The following is a 21,427-nucleotide window of genomic DNA, read 5'->3' as shown; positions in this document are numbered from 1 at the left end:
ATCTGGGAATATATACAAGGAATGATTCTAATGATTGGCTATGGATATGTGCTAGGTAAGAAAAAAGACCAACATGTTGAGGAACAGGGACAAGAAGCTCAGGAGGTTTTGAAGGTCCCAGGGAGGGGGAGAGAGGATCAAGGAGCATGGGTGTCAGGTTATAAAATGAGTAAACTAGAAAGGAGTCCAGGTGGTGGTCAGAGGGTGATGTGCATGATTGAGATAATGGTAGATCAGAATCAGTGGTGATGACAGGGTCCAGAGGATGAATATGGGGGTTGGGGGAGGGGGCATCGAAGGAATGAAGAGGCCAGAATGTTGGAAGGATTAATCCTTATATAACCAAGTCACTAAGAATGAATTTAGAAACAGGTGGAGAGAAGGACAGTGGAGCAGGAAATCACCAAGAAATTGCAGGTGAGTGAGTGGCCCAGGGGTCAGTAATGACTGCAACAAGGAGCACTTGTACCTCCAGGCCCAGCAACGGTAGGAGAAGTGGAGAGACATAGGGCATGATGTTGGGGTGCCCATTATAAACAGGGATAAGGAGCATAAAAGGGAGATTCCTGCTGGGCTCCAGGCCGATGCCATGGGTGAGACTTTGAGTGCTCAAGGGATTCATGTCCCAGGCTCTCTGCTGATCACTGTGGAAGGAGACAAGGCAGCCTGAGGGCCTCCGTCTTACTCTGAGAGCCTGAATTAGTCAATGGACAACAGGACCATGGGGCAAGAGATAGAATTCCCAAAACAAGGGACTCAGTCATGACCCTGGCAGGGGAAGGGAAGTCTTACTCTGGGCATGCAAGAGCACTCTCCTGGCCTCTCTCTGAAGAGTAGGTGCCTGAAAAAAAGGGTCTCAGGAGCCAGAAGACTTTGGGCATTCCATATACCTTTGGAACACCCTTTCTATAAAAAGCCAGCCTCAGGGCAGCCTCCTGCCCCTGCCAATGTCTTACGTAGTGTTAATAATCATCACTTATCCATCTAGTTGATCATTGTATGTCCATCTTCCAAACACATTAACTGGCCTATAACAGATGCCTCCTTAAATACTTGCCAAGTGAGGGAGTTCATATTTATTGAGCTATCTATGTCCCAGGCACTGTGACAAGTCCTTTACATGGATTTCTCCTTCAACCTTCACAACAACCCAACAACACTGGTCTAGCTATCATCCCAATTCACATCTGAAGAACCTGAAACTTAGAGAGGGGCAGGAACTTACCCAAGGTCACAAAGTAAGGGGAATCAAAACTAGATCTTCCACCAGCACTGGCCTCCTACATCACCACATGGGGGTTATCAAGTGACCAAGGTTGGAAGAACATCCTTCCTAGGACCCATGTAAAGCAGCTCTGGGTCCAGACCAGGAGACCTTCACAAGCTCTTGCCTCCCTCCCCTGCTGGACTCCACACCCAACCACCCATTTTGTTTTGTTCTCTCCCCAAGATCCTCAACTGCTTTCCATCCATCATGATTCAGAAATCTTTATTTTTGTTTCCACCATAGATGTGAAAAGCTGGCTTGTGATGTTTGGATTTCAGCTTAGCAACATAATTCCTGGCTTCCCAAGAGCCAAAATGTATTTCGTGCCTCCTCCCTATGAATTGTCAGAGAGTCAAGCCAGTGAGAATGGACAGGTAAGCGGAGGTTCCTGCCAAGAATATGAATTATTGTCCTCATTCCCTGTTGCAGACAGAACCGCATGGGAGCCAAGGGCACATCAGTAGGGGAGGAAAACATCAGAGCTGGGTATAAAAAGGTGTCTGAAACATTGTGACTTCCCAGGAAAGCGAATGTCAGGGCTATCACCTGTCTGGCGCAGCAAATATTTCTTCCCAACCTCAATTATGACCTTAATTGTGGTATCATTATCTGTTCAGTGTATACCCTTGAGTCACTCCTTGATTAACAATAGCACCGAGAAACCTAGTAGCAACCTACCATCTGCACTGCCTATAAGATCATAACCCTTTTGGCTTTTATGGGACATAATATAACTGTGGTTTGCAGTTTCTATCCCATTAAAGAACATTTTTATGCCTGACATAAAACCTCAGCGTTTTATGGCCCAAATGTATACAGATTGAGTTTTCAGAACATAATTTGTGCTTGGGTCTTTCAGTGATGACCGAGAGGTGGTCAGTTTCCATTTGGGTGCTGCGGAGACACTGGCACGGTCAGACAGGAGGGGTGGGCAACAGTGTTCAGATAACCCCCGTTACAGAACAGTGCCCAGCAACATAAAAGTCTGAAAGGTCTCAGCTGCTCTGAATAATCATCCACACTGTGTAACTAGAGAGAGACAAGGAGGAGCTGGTGGGTAATTGAGAACAACGTCCTCTCAGCTCTGCCCTTCGGGGACCACTCAGTGGATGAATAGCCATCATTTCTCTCATTTATCTAAGTGCTGTTACCTCCCAAACACAGCCTCTTCCATTATCCCAGCCTGTCCCCCAACCACCAATTGAGAGGAGTTGTAATTTGTGAGTAGAGAGCTCAAGGCCAAGGAGATAATGGTGATTTCGTCCCTCTGCAGAACTGGGGCTAGGATCCAAAGCAAATGACTCAAAGCCCAGGGATATTCCCTCTGGCCCACAATGCCAGAACCTCTTAGTCTGGTGCTTCTGAAACATTAATATGCACACAAACCACCTAGGGTATGCCTCGTTAAGATGTAGCTTCTGACTCAGTAGGCCTGGAGTAAGGCCTGAGATTCTGTTTTTCTAACAAGGCAGGTCCTGGCGATTCTTTTGCTGCTAGCCATGCTTTGAGTAGCAAGGTCTTAACCCAAGGAAGTTAATGAATGCTCAGGGCATTGGCCTCGAAAAAAATCTAGGTCACAGCAGCAGGGTTCATAGCTTCTCAAACAAACACCCTGCCCTACAGGTCAGGATAGTCCTGGGTCTGAAGTGTGCAAGGCAGCTGCCAAACCATCTGAGGGCAGAGTGACTCTCTCTTCTCCAATAATGGAGAGACATGGTAAGTGGGTAGGCCTGGGTATAGATGTCAGCAAGGTGGCAAACCTCTGTACTGTCTTTTTAGTTAGGGTCACAGTTACAAGGCGGACAGGTCACACCATCAGAGCACTGGGAACCAGCCAGCCTCTGCTAGTTTCAAAAGGTAGGACGTATTAGCTGGCATCGTTACAGATAGAAGACTAGTTCTTACAGGGAGTCCAAGAATTCCCCTTTCTGAGCCTTTTTTTAATGAGCTTCTTGGCCCATGCAAAGAGCTGCCCAGACCATCATCTCAGCCTTCTGTGTTTTCTTCTGCCCACAGCTCATTACAGGTGTCCAGCAGACAACTGAGAGGCATAATCAGGCCTTCATGGCTCTGGAAGGGCAAGTTATCTCGAAAAAGCTCCATGCCAACATCCGAGAGAAAGCAGGCCACTGGTTTGCCACCACCACACCCATCATCGGCAAAGGCGTCATGTTTGCCATCAAAGAAGGACAAGTGACTACCGGAGTGTCCAGCATTGCCAGCGAGGACAGCCGCAAGGTGGCTTCCGTGCTGAACAATGCCTATTACCTGGACAAGATGCACTACAGCATTGAAGGCAAGGACACCCACTACTTTGTGAAGATTGGCTCGGCCGACGGTGATCTGGTCACACTGGGCACCACCATCGGCCGCAAGGTGCTAGAGAGCGGGGTGAACGTGACCGTGTCGCAGCCCACACTGCTGGTCAACGGCAGGACTCGAAGGTTCACCAACATTGAATTCCAGTACTCCACGCTGCTGCTCAGTATCCGCTACGGCCTCACCCCCGACACCCTGGACGAAGAGAAGGCCCGCGTCCTGGACCAGGCGAGACAGAGGGCCCTGGGCACTGCCTGGGCCAAGGAGCAGCAGAAAGCCAGGGATGGGCGAGAGGGGAGCCGCCTGTGGACTGAGGGCGAGAAGCAGCAGCTCCTGAGCACGGGACGTGTGCAAGGTTATGAGGGGTATTACGTGCTTCCTGTAGAGCAATACCCAGAGCTTGCAGACAGTAGCAGCAACATCCAGTTTTTAAGACAGAATGAGATGGGAAAGAGGTAACAAAATAATCTGCTGCCATTCCCTGTCTGGATGGCTTGGCGGGAGTAACTGTTATCTCCTCTCCTAAGGAGATGAAGACCTAACAGGGGCACTAAGGCCGGGCTGCTTTAGGATACCAAGTGGCAAGGAAGCTCACATTTTTTGAGTTCAAATGCTACTATCCAAGCAAGAAGTCCCACATCCTGAAGTAGACTAAAGCCTGGCTGAAAATTCTGAGGAAAACAAAACAAACGAATGAATGAACAAACACACAAAATGTTTCAAGTTCCCCTAAAATATGACCCACTTGTTCTGGGTCTACACAGGAAAAAAAAAAAAAAAAAAAAAAGATGCGAAATGTCTAAAAGGAACAAGAGAACAGAAAAACAAAACAACAAAACACAAAAAAAACAAAAAACAAAAAAACAAAACACGTACACACGACCGAAAAACAAAGACGTGAAGACGAGAAGGCCTCCTATTCTATTACCTCACTCATCCACACGTGAGCGACGCAGACACATCCACCAGGGCCAGCGTCACAGACCAGCTGAGGAAACCGATTCAGACTGCTTGTTGGACAAATACCACAGACGTTTTCGTTTCAACCAGTACAGGTGCATTGAAAACACGACTTTGGGGGTGATTTGTGTGTAGCGACCGGGGAGGGGGGATACAAGTGAAAGAGTGAGCACTGGAAATACTTTTTAAAGAAAGAAAAAAAAAAAAAAACTAAAAACACACACACAAAAAGAAATTACTATCAAAAAATCAAAGCGAGATAATACCGTTCAGCACTTAACTCTCAGGTCCCAACTTAGTCCGGCCTGAGTTAATTTATTTGAGCGCAGAGTGTACAATTTAATTCAAAATGGTGGCTATAATCACTACAGATAAATTTCATACTCTTTTGTCTTTGAAGATTCCATTGTGGACAGTAATACGCAGTTACAGGGTGTAGTCTGTTTAGATTCCGTAGTTCGTGGGTATCAGTTGCAGTAGAGGTGTGGCATTGTGACACTCTTGCTAATGGGCACCACTTCAGATCACCCTGTACATACATAAGCCTCAAGGCACAATCACCGTTTCAGATTTTAAATTATTAGTGTGTTTGTTTGGTCCAGAAACTGAGACAATCACATGACAGTCACCACGAGGAGAGAAAATAAAAAATTAAAAAAAAAAAAAAAAAAAAAAAACACAAAAAATAAAAAATAAAAAAAAAAAAGTCTAATAAGAACTTTGGTACAGGAACTTTTTTGTAATATACATGTATGAATTGTTCATCGAGTTTTTATATTAATTTTAATTTGCTGCTAAGCAAAGACTAGGGACAGGCAAAGATAATTTATGGCAAAGTGTTTAAATTGTTTATACATAAATAAAGTCTCTAAAACTCCTGTGGACACTGGTCTTCTGTGGAAATGCTTTGAGGTGAGGAAAATGTAAAGGCTGATGGAAGAAAAGGGAGCTTCCTAGACATACAGGCTGAGCTGGTATTTCAAACTTTGGGAGGAACTTTTGTTAGAAGGCAGCTCAATGCTCCCCAAACTGCTCTAAGTGCTAGAATGATCTCTGCCTACATCTGCAGCCCCCTTTTCTGCATGGATCAGAAGTGAGGAAAGTCTGGGCCTGGGGCTGGATCCATGCATGGGTGGGTCCCTCCAGCCCTCAAGGGACAGTCAGGCTTCTCCCTGATGCCACATTCTACTTCCAGGAAGTGCTGACAGGAAGTGAGGGCAAACCCTCTCACCTCACTGGGAGATGTGCATGTATTTGTGTGTGTTTATATTTTCTTCCAGATTAATTTACTCCCATATTTGCACACTTGGGGCAACCGAAATAAGGAGAACACTTATGATTTGGATGAATTTTCTTCCACCAAGGCCACAGAGGAATACCATAATCAATAGCTAATATTTATTGATGCTTACTAATGCCAAGAACAGCGCTAAATGCTCTGCACACAATATTTTCATTTAATCCTCATCTTTCATTCATTCAGCAACATTATACAGACAGCTTGTCATGTGCCAGGTCCTGTGCTAAGTTCTGGGGATAAAGGAGGTGGGCAGGCATAAACATGGGTCCTCGCCTCTTGAAACTAAGGGTCAAGGATGTAAACAGATGATAGTCAAATCATTACACTAAGCAGTGAAAATGGCAGGGGTATTAAGCGCCAAGAAGGATAGATGTATAAAGCTATGGAAGCACATTACTGGAGAGGTGACCTAGAGTGAGAACATCACAGAAGTTGCTGGGGGCTGAAAGAGTTAACCAGGTGAAGAGACTGAAAAGCATTCCAAACCTAGGGAACAGAATATCCAAAGGATCTGTGGTGAGACAGTCTGAACTCAAAAGAAGTTAGCAGGAACCGGAAGATGCACAGATTAAAAAGAAAAAACCCTTCAGTCTTTCTTTCATTAAAAACAAGAGGGAGTCTTTTCATAAACAAGTGCTCTGGACACAGTATGGCTGACGTGGTCATCTGTGTGAGGTGAAGGAGATGGCTGGCGGCCACTGACCTGATATGAAGGCATTTGGGACTTCAGAAGGAAATGGAAGTGCATTGAGTGGCTGGATTGCAAGGACAAGCTCCTGGTATCATTCATTCTGCAGGTGAGGAAACTGAAGCCAATTTTCCACAGCCAGTAAGTGGTGGAATAAGATTCAAGCCTAGCTGTGGCTGACTTCAAGGCCTCCCCAGGAGGTCTAGGGAGGACACCACCGAGACCCTTCCAGTGCTTCGAGTCACTGCTGCCTTCCCAGTCATCCAGCCAGGCCAGGGGTGGTTTCCCCAGGCATAAGGAAAGGGAGAGAGAGGCAAGGGTGGCCTGCTTTACACCAGGTTGTCAAGTGTCATGGGCCCTGTTAGCATTATCAGCACAGCAGGTGAGGCTTCAGTAAACCACACGGGAACAAACACGTTTCGGACAACTTCCCTCTCAGAAGCATATGTGAACACTTTTGCCAAGTGCCGTGAGTTTGCACCATTTCCCTTCAGGAGGGAGGCAGGAATCAGTTCCTCCTATGTGCTTTGGTCCAGCTGCTACCTGCCTTTAATCTGAGTGGTGTCAGGGTCACTTGGATATATACTCACAGAGCAGCCTCGAACTGATCATGGGGCCAGCCTGAATCCTGGTTTGTTGGGGGCTATAAAGGTGTTACTCTGTTGTGTCTCCCTGGGTAGAAGCAGCCAGTGGGACAAAACATGACAGTTAATCGCAGGCAAGAAGCCAGTGGGGAGCTCGTTTAGCCCAGAGCTCCTCTGCCCCAACCAGACTCTTAGGTGGCAGGTAGACCCAAAGGGGTGGCCAAATAGTGTGGCAGACAGGGAATCACAAAATGTCACCAGAAATTCACTAGAACCTGAAACTCTCCTCTTGTATGCCAACCATCTTTGAATTATCTATGAGTTTCCTCCTACACCTAGACCAGTCCAAGCCCTCACAATACACACACATGAATCAGTAACATGGAAGGGGAAGACAGCCTTGGGTAAAAATCCTCTCCTGCCTTTTCTCAGGCTAGAATGGTCCTAGAATGACGGGAGGAAATTCTTGACCTCTCCCAGGGCATTTGTACCTTGATACAGAATTCTGGAAAGGCAGTGCAGGGGACAGAATTGTGCAAAGACGGCCTGCCTGGAAACACGTTCTAACTCCATGACTCCCTAAATATGGGAGCTTGAGATGATTACATTAGAGTAAATAGTAATAGCTGTTGTATAAGAGATATACCCAGCATAAGTTAACACAACAAAAGTTGAATTCTTACTCATATAGTCATCCACTGTGGGTCAGGGATGGGAATGGCTCTGCTCCATTCAGTCACTCAGGGCCCCAGCCTCCTTTCACCTTGTGGCTCAGTCTTCTAGGTCTTCAGAATCTTCAACATCCTCTCCATTGAGCTGGTTGATGACACAAGACCCAAGACCACGTGTGTAACTATTTTATTTTGAATGTGTCCTACCTGAAAATGAGACATAGCCTCTCCACTCTCATATATCCATGGACCCACCTGCTGCAAGAGAGACTAGAAAATGTAGTTTGACTCTGACCTTCAGAAGAGGAGACTGGATATTAGTGAGCCCAAGCAGTCTCTGACATGTAACTCATGTCCAAGAGCCTCTGTTCCCTCACTTGTACGTGAGGATTAGTAAGAACAAGGCTGCCATGATGACTAAATAAGATACTGTATGTATCACTAACGTACGCTAAGTACTCAGGAAATGTTAGTTTTTATTACTTTTAAATCTTTGCTCCAAGCACAGGTTTTCTAAGTGTGAAAATTGAGGAATGGGCCATTCATCACATGGGTGAGATTTTTATGCAGGGGTTGGGAAGATGAAGGAGGACCTTCCCTCAAATTGCACTCCACGTGGCAATTCCCCTCTTCCAGACCTAGGGAACATGAACAGGTACTCTCAGTGTGAATCCCTGGTTCATAGCCTCAAGGGCTCTTCAGAAAGATTGACATTTGCAAGGTCGAAGGTCTCAGCAACATGAAGACAGACTATGTGAGAAAGACACCCATCAATGTTGATATCCATCAATATTCAATCACCGAGCACAATTTTGTCCAGCATGTTAGAAGCTGGGCATACAAAGATAAGTATCTCACGGTCCAAGATCTCATAGTCCAAGGTGTGAGGAGAAACAAGCCAATCAATGGGACACAGTAGGCTCAAGGGCGCATAGAAGTGATGCATAAAAATGTGAAGTCCATGGGGTGCCTGGGTGGCTCAGTTGGTTGAGCGTCCAACTCTTGATCTCAGCTCTGTTCATGATCCCAGAGTCATGGGATTGAGCCCCGAGTTGGGCTCTACACTGAGCATGGAGCCTGCTCAAGATTTGTTCATTCTCTCTCCTCTCTCCTCCCTCTCTCTCTCTCTTTCTCTCTCTCTCTCTCTCCCCCTCAGCTCCTCCCCCACACACGCACTCTCTAAAAGAAAATAAACAAAAATGTGAAGCCTAGAGGAGAGGGCTGCAAGTTCTCTCCACGAGCATTTGTGCTGAGCCTTCACAGGTAAGAGAGTGTCATTTGGAAAAGGTGGAAGAGGGCACTCTGGGCTGAGAGGGAAGTGTGTATTCAACACAGGAGAGAGAAAAAAAATATGCAAGTCGACGGGGGAGAAATCCAGAAAGGCTGGAACAATGGCTACGCATGAGCCCCCTGGCCACGTATTACAATCAGCTGGGGGCTTTTGAAACATACCTACGACCTCCAGGTCCCAGGTCAATTAAACCAGAATCTCCAGGGGTGTGAGCACGGGGAGGCATGGAAGATCCCCATGTGATTTTCATGTGCAGCCTTGCCAGGACTGAGAAGCACCAGGTCAGAGCCCAACAAGTGGTGCGGGCCTGGGATGAGGAGTGTGGGAGAGATTGAAGCAGGAATTAAAATCAGGCCAGGAAGCTGGACATTCTCCTGCAGGGCTGGAGGGGGCCTACGTGGGGTCCTCCACCCTCCACGATTAGGAAATCCTTCCACGAGCAAAGAAGGGAGTAAAGGAGAGCCAACAAAATAGAGCCTGGGAAATTGTAACAGCCCGAATGTACCAGCCCAGATTGAGGACCTGAACCGGGGTGACTGGGGAGAACAGAAGGAGAGCTCCTCAGAACACCATTAGAGAAGGGAGGACAAGGCTGTGGGACTCCCTGCGTGTTGGGGATAGTGTCTGTACGACACAGAGCATCAAGGGCAGGATCCCCGTGTAGCTCTCCAAGGAAAGCCTCATGTGCACCAACGTCTCTCCTCCCCATCCCACTCCAGTGAAAGTACTCAACACCTCAGGAGAGGGGTTTAAGAAGTCTAAGGCTTACATTTAGGGAGCCTCTGAGGGGCCCAAGTTGGGACTTTCCAGGACAATTCTGGTTTGCCACACCCAAGTCCCACCTTCCATCCTGAGGGAGCTGGGCAGCCTGAGCCTCCTCTGACGCCCAGAGCTGGCACTATGACTGTGCAGCAGCCCTACAAAAGCAAGGCTGCACCAGCACTGACTTCTCCTGTTTCCCAAAGCCCCACCTTCCCCAGCGATCACTTCTTCCTGGAAAATGCTGGGCTTGCAGTTTGGCCACTAGATGGCGGCCTTTCCCACAAAACCTTCTAGAGCTGCGTCTGTCGGCTCCAGACGGGTTTACATGTAAAGTGCTGGGCAGTGCCAGTCACTTAACAAGTGCATATTAAATAGTAAGGTACTATTCAGGGAAAACATCAGGCCTTTTTTGAATTATGGTCTTTGGAGTCAAAAACAAAAAACAAACGCTGCTTTAAATCCCAACTGTTCCACTTTCTAGCTAAGCCTTGGCTCTTAACCTCTGAAGACTCAGTTTCCTCCCCTGTAAAATTGGTAGAATACTATCTCACAGGATTGTTGTAATAAACACCCAATCTAGTGCCTAGCACATAGGGATGGCTACTGACTGACCACAAATTACTATTATTCTTAGTCAGTGAGGACTGAAGGTGGGGCTCCCGCCTTGAAACTAGCTGCACACACAGTCCCAGTCTTGAAGTCTTGATTTGTGAAGAAGTCAAGGTTCCACTGCCCCCTCCATCTTCCTACCACACAAGCTACATAAAGCAAAAGGGCCTTTCTCTGCTAGCAGGCCCTAACAGTGGGAGGCCTGTGACCCCTCAAGGACAACCTTCCCAGTGGCCATCCTGCCAGAGAGGAACTAGGAATGCATTGCTTGGGTCCTTATCTGGGTTCTCAGTAAGTAGGAGGTGACCACCTGGCACCCAAACCAGCTCCACAAGCCTTCCCAGGGCTCCAGGGTCCCCAGGCCTGGGCAGAACAGAACAGAACCTCCTCTTGCCTGTCCCCACCTGTCTTTAGTGCTCCATGGGTGTGGCCACCTGTACAAAGCACTCCCCTCATTCTCTCCCCCTCTCCCTTCTCTACACCCTTCCAATGGCTCCCCACCCTGGCTGCCTTCTCCCTCTAAACCAACTCCAGTGGCAGTGAAAGTGATCTCCTTACGCGTATGCATTCATAAACCCTTTTGCCCACATGGATTGTATTTGAATTTTACCACCACCTGAGAGGCCAGGAGGAGCTTAGAGAGCTAAAGTAACTAACCAGAAGGTACACAACAAAACAGGCCCCTCCCAGGGGGCTGGTAGTTCTGTTCCCAGTCTATTACCATCATGTCCACTCCTGGGCCACCCCCTCCACAGCCCTTATCTTAGTGTTAGCTCAGCCAAATACATGCAGATTTCATTCTAACATGCTTCTTTACTTTCCCTCCACCTTTTTAAGGTTGTTTTTTTTTTAAGGTTATTTATTTTGAGATAGAGCACAGGCAGGAAGAGGCAGAGAGAAGAGGGGAGAGAGAATCCGAAGCAGACTCCATGCTGTCAGCAAGGAGCCTGACACAGGGTTCAATCTCACAACCTCATGTAGATTTTATTCCAAGGCAGGGCCCCTGGCCAGAAGCAATCTGTCCAGCTGCCTTTAAGGCAAGCACACGAGCTACAGGAGATGGAGACAATGAACAGTGCTTGGCTCTGCCCCCAGGTGGCATCACTAGATTAATCAGGAGACTAGAGATGATACGTGACAGAACCCCAACTAACTCAAAGCAAAAACTGGGAAGTTCAAAAACATGATGGCTTCAGACATGGCTGGATCCAGACACTCAAATGATGTCTTTGCTTCCCTTCCAGTTCTGCTTCCCTTGAGATGTGGCTTTATTCCCAGGTGGGCTTTCTCCACATGTGGGAAAGATGATTACTAGCACCCTCTCACCTACGTCCCCATGGTACCCATGGAAAAGGCAGAGAGATTCTCCCTCAAACTCCCAGAGAACTTGGATGGGCCCAAATCCCATCAGGACCATAAAGAAGAGGGAAGGGATGGCTCCCCCAAGGAAGATAACTTCCTGGACAAAAAACGTTAACTGCTGATAGGATATCTACTGACATCACTCATTTTGTCCATTCTATCAATAAATAGTGCCCAACATAGCTTAGGTGTTCGTTTGAAAAGCCAGGTGCTAGGGATACAAGGATGAATAAAACAGCTACCCAGGAACTAGTGAGGAACATAAACAATAGCAACACAATGTGGAAGTGCTGGGGAGAGAACTACACAGTGGGTGATGGGGATTTGGAAGAAAGGAAAAGGGCGTGTGTATCACTAGTGCCCTGGGAAGATATAGACTGCATCTTAATAGCCAAAAAGGCATCCAGCCCCTCACAGCTTCCTGCCAAGTTTCTTACCCACCTACCATGGGTCTTTTTCCTTCCCTTGGGAAGACAGGAAACCTCTTATCAACACCAGCCTAGAGAACCTCTCCCTGGGTTGAACTGTGTATAGGAAACTAGATGTCCCTCACTCCCTCCTTTCCTCTTGAATATATGGGGAGCAAGACTACCCCTCAGTGTCAACCATGTAAGGAGAGGTTATTCTGCCCATCGGACCAGCCTCTGCTCTAGTGCGAGTTTCCTCAATCTGGGCATCAGCAACATTTGGAGCCAGGGGTGCTCTATCATGGGGGCTGGCTTGGTGCAGTGTGGGGTGTTTAGTGGCATCCTTGGCTTCTACCCACTAGATGCCAGTGGTGGTTCCCTGTCTGTGTGTCCCGAGTGTCCCTGCTGTGACAACCCAAAATGTCTCCAGACATTGCCAAATGCCTTATGAGGGCCGGAGCGGGGGCGGGGGGGGGGGACCACCCTCCATTGAGAATCACTGCTCTAGCTCATTTTCCCCTGACCCCTTCCCTCCCTCATTTCTCCCCAGACCACAGCCTTTGGAAAGAAGCCTCTGCCCTCTGGTTAGGGAGGCTAATTCTCCCTAAGGAGACATTTACCAGGGCTTGCCTATGTTCATCCAAGGAACAGCCCCCAAGCCAGGGGTTCTAGAACTAGACTAATAAAGCTCTGCCCTGATTCTCCTCGGCTCACCATCCGGGAGTTCTCGGTAGCTGAGTTCCTGAGCCGAGCCATGAGCCCAGAGAGGAGGAGAGAATTGATTGCTCTGCCCCACCCCTCCCAGATCCTCCCTCCACCCCCCAGACCTCCCTGAGAAGCCAGAGGCATAGAGCATTCCTGAGACAGAACAGCTGCGGGCTCTGTCTGCAGCAAGGGGCAGCCTCATGAACGTTACACTGATGACTGTCAGAGCAGTCCAAATGAGAGGACCTTCCCCTGGCACTTGGGGGGGAGGTGCTAGGACCCGAGATGACAGGGTCATGTTTTATTTCCTCCTTCCCATCTTGCCCCTCTGCTGGCGGTCACACAGCCCCTGAAATGGAGCATGGATGATGCCCTAAGAACAGAGGGAAGGCAGACAAGCCCTCATCTACCAATGACACACAGGCCTCACCCCACTGCCTCATGGCCTCAAACCCAGCTTCTCCTTGAGGCTCCACACAGCATGGACTCCTTATACTCAGGAACCACTCACCAGGCTGATACATGGGTCTCCTCCCAGCCTTGTGTTCAGTGACATCACCCTGGTGGCTTGAAATGAGCCATGGTGGGGATATCTACATCATGGAAATCAGTAAATTTCCAGGAGACTGGCGTGGGGTTGGGGTGGTAGGACACAAAAGAGAATAAAAACGTCAAAGAGGCATGGGGAGAAGAAAAGACAGAGGATATCCATGGGTTAAAAGCTTTCTCTATTGTGCACCTGAAACTAATCTAACATGGTGTCAACCACAATTTTAAAAAAGCTTTCTCTGTTGACTTCAATGATGTGGGCACTTTGAAACTCAAGGGTCAGGAACTCTGGCCTGGCACCATTATAAAATTAATAATAACTGTGGCAGAAGCAGCCAGAGAACATTTTCTACATTCTTCCAAATTTTAAGGGTGGGTTTAACCAGCTCACAAAGACACTGTTTGGGCCACAGTGCATACCACCCCCTGCAGTGGGCACAGATCCCTTTGTTGGGGACTCAGGCATTTATTCCTCCCTCCCACCCCTTTCCCCCCCCCCCACCAGCCCCAAGAATGCTGCCTGCAGACGCTTCAAAGCCCCCCTCTCGGAAGGGAGCTGTCTGGTAGGTCTGGTAGAAGGGTGGGAGTCATCTAGCACTGGTCTGGTCAATACAGGGGTACAAAGGCAGGCTGCGTGCCTTGGTGAAGGGCTATCCCAGCGCCAGAGCTGGAAAGAGGATTGGCTGAGATCACCCTTGGTGTGCCATCACAGCCTGACCTCCATGTTGCCCAATCCTGGGCCCTCAACTCCTTCCCAGGTGGTCCTGGTGCACTCTTTAAGAAACAGCCTGCACGCAAACCTCTAGCCCAGAGTCTTTCCCAGGGGAACTCAACCCAAGACACCCTCTACCCACCTCTACCTCTCCGGAGAGGTGCAACACAGCGTGTTTTGCAGGGGGTGCTTTTAAGCAATCTAGGAAGAGGGTGCGGGGAGCAGAGAGAGAAGTATCATGAAGTGTGTGTGTGTGTTGCTGTTTGTTTCTCAGGCCAGCATCTCTGTTGAGGGGCACAGCAAGGGGAAAGACACAAAAGAACGTCACCCGTGTGTTGGATTCAGCAACACAGTGGACCTCTGTGGCAATAGCCACCTGGTCTGTCGGCTCCACAGACATCTGAGAGTGCAGATACACGCTCCCTACCTCCAGGCACACAACACACGCTGTCCCAAACACACAGCCCACATCCCAGGCCCTGGTTCTCGAGTGCAGATGGGAAGAAGTCAGCCCAACTCAGCTTCAGTACAAGAGGCGAAGCTGAAGAATCAGGCTCAGGAGCAGCTCCCGGTCACCGCCAAAGCCTAGACTCAGGCACCTGTCACTTATTTGTGCATGACCCCTTGAAGTTCACAAAACACACGCGTTCATTCATTCCTCAGAGGCTCTCTGGACTTACGGTTTGCCAGCTTTCTGGCTCAGAAGCTCCATTTGTGATGCGAGCCCCAGCTCGCGCTTCATCAGACGAGGTACAGATGGAGAGCTTCCCCACCACCTGGAAGAAGGGAGTTCCTGGCCTCCCTGCGGACAGGAGGGCTCTGCCGAACAAACTCCAGGCCGTGGGCTGTGTCCATGTCGGTGGTTCCAGTGGAGACAGAATTTGCCTCCCACCTCCCTCAGGAATCCCCCTGCCCAATCTAGGCACTCACTGATAGCATGCTCGTGACCCTTGACCCTCGTAGGGGCAACTGTGTTACTTATTAACTTGCTGATTGGAAATTAGTTTCTTTTCGGAGGTGCTGGAGCTAAACAAGAAAACCTGTGGAAGGGAGGAGTCTCTTACTCTCTGTGCCCTCCTAACGAGTTATACCACCATTTAGATTAATCTAGAACTTTACCAAGACCCCATGTGCCACTGGACTCTTCTACATTGCCGGGGTGGGGAGTTGCTTACATTACATCGGCTACCCTATAGCCTGCATCTTATGTCAGGCGGGCCCAGGGCTGAATCCTGGGTTACTTAAATTTTGAGGCTAGAAATGTGGGAAGTGCCAGCTCAGTGCCTGGAACAGGTAAGTGCTCAGTCAGTGGCCACAATTGTCATTATTATCCCTCATTGTTGTCCCCACCCCCACCCCAGAAGTCCCTGGTGACAGAGATGAGACACCTAGGCGGCTTAACTGATGCCTGCTCTCATCCCATCCTCTGGCCCATGGCCATGTCGGAGGGCAAGCCAGTCTTTGAAGGCCTGTCACATTGACTTAAGGGCTGCCAAATGTAGGGGCTTCCTCTTCTGGGCTGGACCTTATGTATGATCACCATGAAATAGCAACGTAAGACACCAAGTGACTGAGGCCAGGGAAGGGGTTCCTCCTGCCCACGGATCCCTGCTGATTCCATGCAGGTGCAAGTCTTCAGCCTTCCAGGCAATTTCAGTCATTGAACTGGAGCATGGGGTGGACATCGGAGGCTGCATGCCACCTGCAGCTGAGCTCGTAAAGGGACATCCAGAGAGCTGTCCAAGAAGACGGGCCAGAGCGTGTCTCCATCCCTTATTTTGGATCAGAGACTGTAACATCACAGTCACATCCAAACCCAGATTTCTTTTCCCTAACTTGGACTATAACTGGGCAAGTGTCTTCCCTATCTTTGTTTGGTTTCCTCTATAAAGGCTTACTGTAAAAATGTTAAGCAATTTGAAACATATTTGGAGCTCAGACCGTTTGGTTTACCAGGAGAGAGATGACTGTTGGCTGGTTTGTGGTTACAAAGCTGCTCACAGCCCAATATCTGAAGTTCATAAATAGGAAGACAATAGATCATCTTAACTCGGTGCACACTTTTAGGCCATCTAGTTGTTGCTGTCACAGTTCAGCCAACATTTTCAGAGGTGTATCCCATGCCAGATGCTGTGCTAAGATGAGAGCTGAATAAAATACACAGTACCTTTGATATTATTTGCCAATTAACATGTTTGTCCATATGTGTCTTCTCTCTCCTTCCCTCCCTCTGAAATGCTCAACTAGTCGCCAAATTGTTTGAATATAAGTTGTAGACATCATGACACTTCGCCCTAAATGCCTCTGCCTTTATCTAAGAACTAGGGTTATCCTCCTACATAACTACAGTAAGTACCATGACCACTTGTGAGACCCTTAACACTGACATCATATTGTCTAACACACAGTCCCTCTTCGCGTTTACCCAGCTGTCCCAAGGATGCCCTTTGTAGCTTTTTGTTTAAAAAGGTACTCCAGGATACACTTGTGGATCATTGCATTTGGCTTCTTCTTCATGTTTTGACAGATATAGAATTCTGTAAAGAAAGTTAGAGAGCTCTCAAATAAAGACTTTTGAGAAAGAACCTTCCGACTCAAACGAGGAAGAAAAATCTTTCCATAAGGACCCTTGGATGCTGCATGCTTATTCCTCACCACAGATGGGCAAATTATTTCTTAGAGGGGCATATGGACTCATAATTCTTCCAGCAGATTAATGCCATCTGCTCCCGACAAGGAGGAAAAATGGTTAAAAGGTGGTGGCAGGGAATCTTAGGCCCTGATCAGGTATGTCCTCTGACACATGCCCATGTCACTCTGTGCCAGGCCTGCCTTTAGGCACTGGGCATGTAGGAAAAATAAAGTAAACAACCCTATCCTCACAGGGTTTACGGTCCAGTTGGGAGAAAGGAAAAAAAAAGAAACAGAAATAAAGAAATAAAATGATGAGGCTAGAGGGGCACCTGGGTGGCTCAGTCGGTTAAGTGACCAACTCTTGATTTCAGCTCAGGTCATGATCTCACAGTTCCTGAGTTTGAGCCCCGCATTTGTGGCAGTGTGGAGCCTGCTTGGGATTCTCTCTCTCTCCCTCTCTCTCTCTCTGCCCCTCCCATGCTTGCATGCAGGTGCGCTCTCTCTCAAAATAAATAAATAAACTTTAAAAAAAAATTTTTTTAATGATAAGGCCAGATCGCTAAAGAATAAAGTAGATGGCGGGACACATAACCCAACCGTGGACAGTGAAGAAAGAAGGCACATCTAAGCTGCAAGCTGAAGGAGAATTCACCAGCTGAAGACAAAGCGGGAGTAGCCTAAACAGGAAAAAGAGCCTGGGTGCATGTCCAGAGCGAGGAGAGAGAGCATGTATAAGGCACATACACAAACTCAGTCACACAGGAGGCACAGAATCAAGACTGGGAGAGCACACCAGGATCAGTCCACACTGGACCCTACAACATGCACAGAGTTGCTGGGACTGTATCCTAAGACCAGTGAAGAGCTATTAAGAGCTTAACACCAAACGTTCTGTCACACTCTACAGAATGATGGGATAAGCGAAAGAGGAAGGCCAGCTGGGAGCTGCATAAGGTGCTGGTGATGGCGGCCTGCATCTAAAGTAGCACAAGTGGAAATGGAGACCACAACAGATGTATATACTTTGGAGATAGGGTTCAAGGCCCTGGCAGGTGGGATGTACACAGGAAGTAGAGGAAAGGGAGAGGTCTAGGGTGACACCCAAGTCTCTGTAATTAAAGTAATGTTTTAGAACAGGGGAAGGTAAACCAAAACCTGCAGGCCAGAGGTCTGTTTCGTAAATGAAGTTTCACTGGCACACAGCCACTTGTTTACATACTGTGTATGCCCGCTTTCAGCTACAACAGAAGAGGTGAGTAGTTACAACAGAGACCATATGGCCTCCCAAGCTGAAAATATTTATTATCTGGTACTTTACAGAAAACATTTGCCAACCTCTGTTTTATATCACCGTATTCCAGAGATGCCTCAGGAAGAAATAGGATATGGTAGTCAAAAAGTTCGGGCAATTCTGCATTCTGTATGGCTTTCTTGGAAAAATTCACTGTGGATGTAGGTATACCGAATGCTCTGAGAAGTCCTTCAGTAAAGAAATCTCTATCAAAGCCAACATTTTCCACATGTATTCATTTTCAGTCTATATTCCAGTTTAACTCTGAAGAATGTACCTGTCGACAGTCACTTCAAAAAGATTAGGAGGTATTCTGGAGGGGTAGAGATTGGGGAGACTACAAGTCATGAGATCAGTTAAGACACCGTTCAAATGACAACAGTCATGGGGCACCTGGGTGGCTCAGTCGGCTAAACATCCAATTTTGGCTCAGGTCATGATCTCACGGTTCGTGAGTTCACGTCCTCCATCAGGCTCTCTGCTATCAGCATACAGCCCACTTCAGATCCTCTGTTCCTCTGTCTCTATGCCTTTCCCATGCTTGCACTCACACTTTCTCTTTCTCTCAAAAATAAATAAACATTAAAAAAGAAAAAAAATCAGGGGCACCTGCATGGCTCAGTTAAGCGTCCAACTCTTGATTTCAGCTCAGGTCATGATCTCACAGATGTGAGACTGAGCCCCATGTCAAGCTGGGCGTGGAGACTGCTTAAGATTCTTTCCCTCCCTCTCCTTCTGCCCCTCCCCCAGCTTGCTCACACGTGCTTGCTCTCTCTCTCTCTCTCTCTTAAAAATAAATAAAAAACAAATGACAAGAATCAGACAAAAGGGCCTGAGCTAGGGCTTAGGTCAAAACGAAGGAAGACAGTACGGGAGGCCACAAAGGCAGAATTCTCAGTTTCCTACTTAGATAACTGTAGGAAACATGAATGGAAATAGGGATGTAGAGTGGGGAGGAGGAACAGGGAAGCAACTAACTGCAGGAAAAGGGGTGAATTCCAACTTAGACACACTGAGTTTTGTTGGCTCAAAGTAAGCAATAAACTTCTGCTTCTAGAAAGAAGGAATAGGTATACTTTTCCCTACTCCTTCCACTAAGTACAACCAAGACCTTTGGACATTATACAGAAAACAAATGTAGGACAACTCTTCAAGTGCAGAAAAGGAGGCAGGTGGCTAGGGACCTCAGGACCTGAGAAATGACACGGGTTCCCTGGATTTTCTTTTTGCTTCACATGTCCCTGACTGTTGTGCTGGAGAAACAGAAAACCCAGGAATGTCAATAGGTCCATACAAAAAATGTTTGACAAAAGTCAGCCAGAGGGCCAGAAAAGGGGCAGACTAGCACACAGAAATCATTTAGACAATAACCATCTTACTCTAGCTAAATACCATGGAAAAAACTGTGGCTCAATTTTCAGTCACACCAGCAAAGGCCAAGTAGGAACCCTAAGCTTCCCTCTTTAAGAGGCTTTAATAAGGAGCCCCAACACTCCTGGGATTGTGTCAGAGAAGGCCAAAGGGTACCTCCCAGGTGTCAACAAGACCAAGTGGGAATTTGGACTTCCACCTCCACCTGGCAGTAACTGGGTGCCATATCTCCCCACCCCCTTCAACCATCCCCCACCTCTGCTGGAACAGTATCAGAGAAAGCCAGCTAACAACCAGTTTAATAAGATCCGGAGTCTCAGAACATAATATAAAAATGTCCAGGTTTCAGGGGCGCCTGGGTGGCTCAGTCGGTTAAGCGTCCAACTTCAGCTCAGGTCACGATCTCACGGTCCGTGAGTTCGAGCCCCGCGTCGGGCTCTGGGCTGATGGCTCAGAGCCTGGAGCCTGCTTCTGATTCTGTGTCTCCCTCTCTCTCTGCCCCTCCCCTGTTCATGCTCTGTCTCTCTCTGTCTCAAAAATAAATAAACGTTAAAAAAAAATTTTTTTTAAATGTCCAGGTTTCAGACAAAAAGAAAAAGAAAAATTCAAAAAAAAACTCACTCAGCATACCAAGGATCAGGGAGATTTCAAACTGAATTTTGAAAAAAGACAATCAATAGATGCCAACACTAAAATGATAGAGATGTTAGAATTTCTGACAAAAAATTTAAAGCAGTCATGGTAAAAATGCTTCAATAAGTAATGATAAACACAGTTAACACAAAATGAAAAAAAAAAAAAAAAGAAAGCCTTAGCAGAGGAATAAATGACATAAAGGAGAACAAATGGAAAAGTTTGAACTGAAAAATTTAACAACTCAGACATGAAAAGCTCAGTGCCTGGGTTCAAGAGCAGAAGGTAAGAGACAGAGGAAAGAATCAGTGATCTGGAAAAGAGAACAACGGACAGACATGACCTAATCTGAACAACAGAGAGAAAATAGACTGGGCGGGGGGGGGGGGGGGTGGGGGGAGAAGCACAGATCCCCAGGGATCTGTGGAACTATAATAAAAGATGGGAGTCCCACAAAGAGAGGAGAAAGGGTGGAACTGTAAAAGGAATCAGAAATAGTGGCTGAAAAATTCCCAACTTTGACAGGAATCATCAAACTACGGCTTCAAGAAGCTTAGTGAACCCCAAACAAGATGAACCCAGAGAAATCCATACTGAGACACAGAATTAAACTTTTGAAAATTAAATATGGAATAAACAAAGGATCCAACCTTTCACTGAGCTGTTTCAGACCTTTGGAGGCTAAGTACCCAGATGAGTAACCAGGGCTGAGGAGAAAGAACTCTGTTCAGTCTGAATCAGTGTGTCAATGACAGAGCAGGAAGCCATGTGTTTGGAGAACCTTGCAACATTTTAGGGTGACCACCTCCTACCTTGTTTCCCTCATGGAAACAACCTCCTGTGGTTTTCAGTGGAATGGAAACAGTGCTCTTTGGGGGCATTGAACACACCAAATCTTCAGGGTCTTTCTCTCTGCTGCTCCAATAGGCTGGAATGTACATGCCTTGCCTCTTGACATTGCTGACCACCTCAGCTTTCTGGAGAAATGTTACCCTTCAGAAGGGCTTTCTCCTTTGGCTCTATGTAAAGTAGATTTTCTACCAATCCCCACCCTATGAAATTTTATCATAGCACCATTGTTTCTGTCTTGTTATTGACCACAATGTGCAATTACTTCTTCAGTTGTTGATTTGTACATTGTATATCCCCCTTGCCAAACTTAAGCTCCATGAGTCCAGAAACCACCCTGTGTCCTGAGTGCTTCACCCATGGTCTGGTACACAGCTGACAGACAAGAGTCTGGTTGAATAAATGACTAAGGAGCTGAGAAAGAAAGGGACCCACCTTTAAAAGAACCACTGTGTTTCAGGGG

General features: G+C 47.4%; 1 protein-coding gene across 3 annotated transcripts in view; it reads left to right on the top strand.

The window, feature by feature from the left end:
• Positions 1-4,367, top strand: part of TENM2 (teneurin transmembrane protein 2) — a 941,161-nt gene extending 936,794 nt beyond the window's left edge. For all 3 annotated transcript variants that reach the window (XM_042992783.1, XM_042992777.1, XM_042992795.1), the window contains 2 exons: positions 1,511-1,641; positions 3,284-4,367. In XM_042992783.1, coding sequence (XP_042848717.1) covers positions 1,511-1,641; positions 3,284-4,045 — 893 coding nt within the window. In that variant the 3' untranslated portion in view covers positions 4,046-4,367. The remainder of the gene's footprint in view (positions 1-1,510; positions 1,642-3,283) is intronic.
• Positions 4,368-21,427: the final 17,060 nt, after the last annotated feature.

The sequence above is a fragment of the Panthera tigris genome, chromosome A1 (assembly GCF_018350195.1).
Source record: "Panthera tigris isolate Pti1 chromosome A1, P.tigris_Pti1_mat1.1, whole genome shotgun sequence".
Classification (NCBI taxonomy): domain Eukaryota; kingdom Metazoa; phylum Chordata; class Mammalia; order Carnivora; family Felidae; genus Panthera; species Panthera tigris.
The sequence above is the reverse complement of the archived record's forward strand: the minus strand, read 5'-3'. Positions and strand labels throughout refer to the sequence as shown.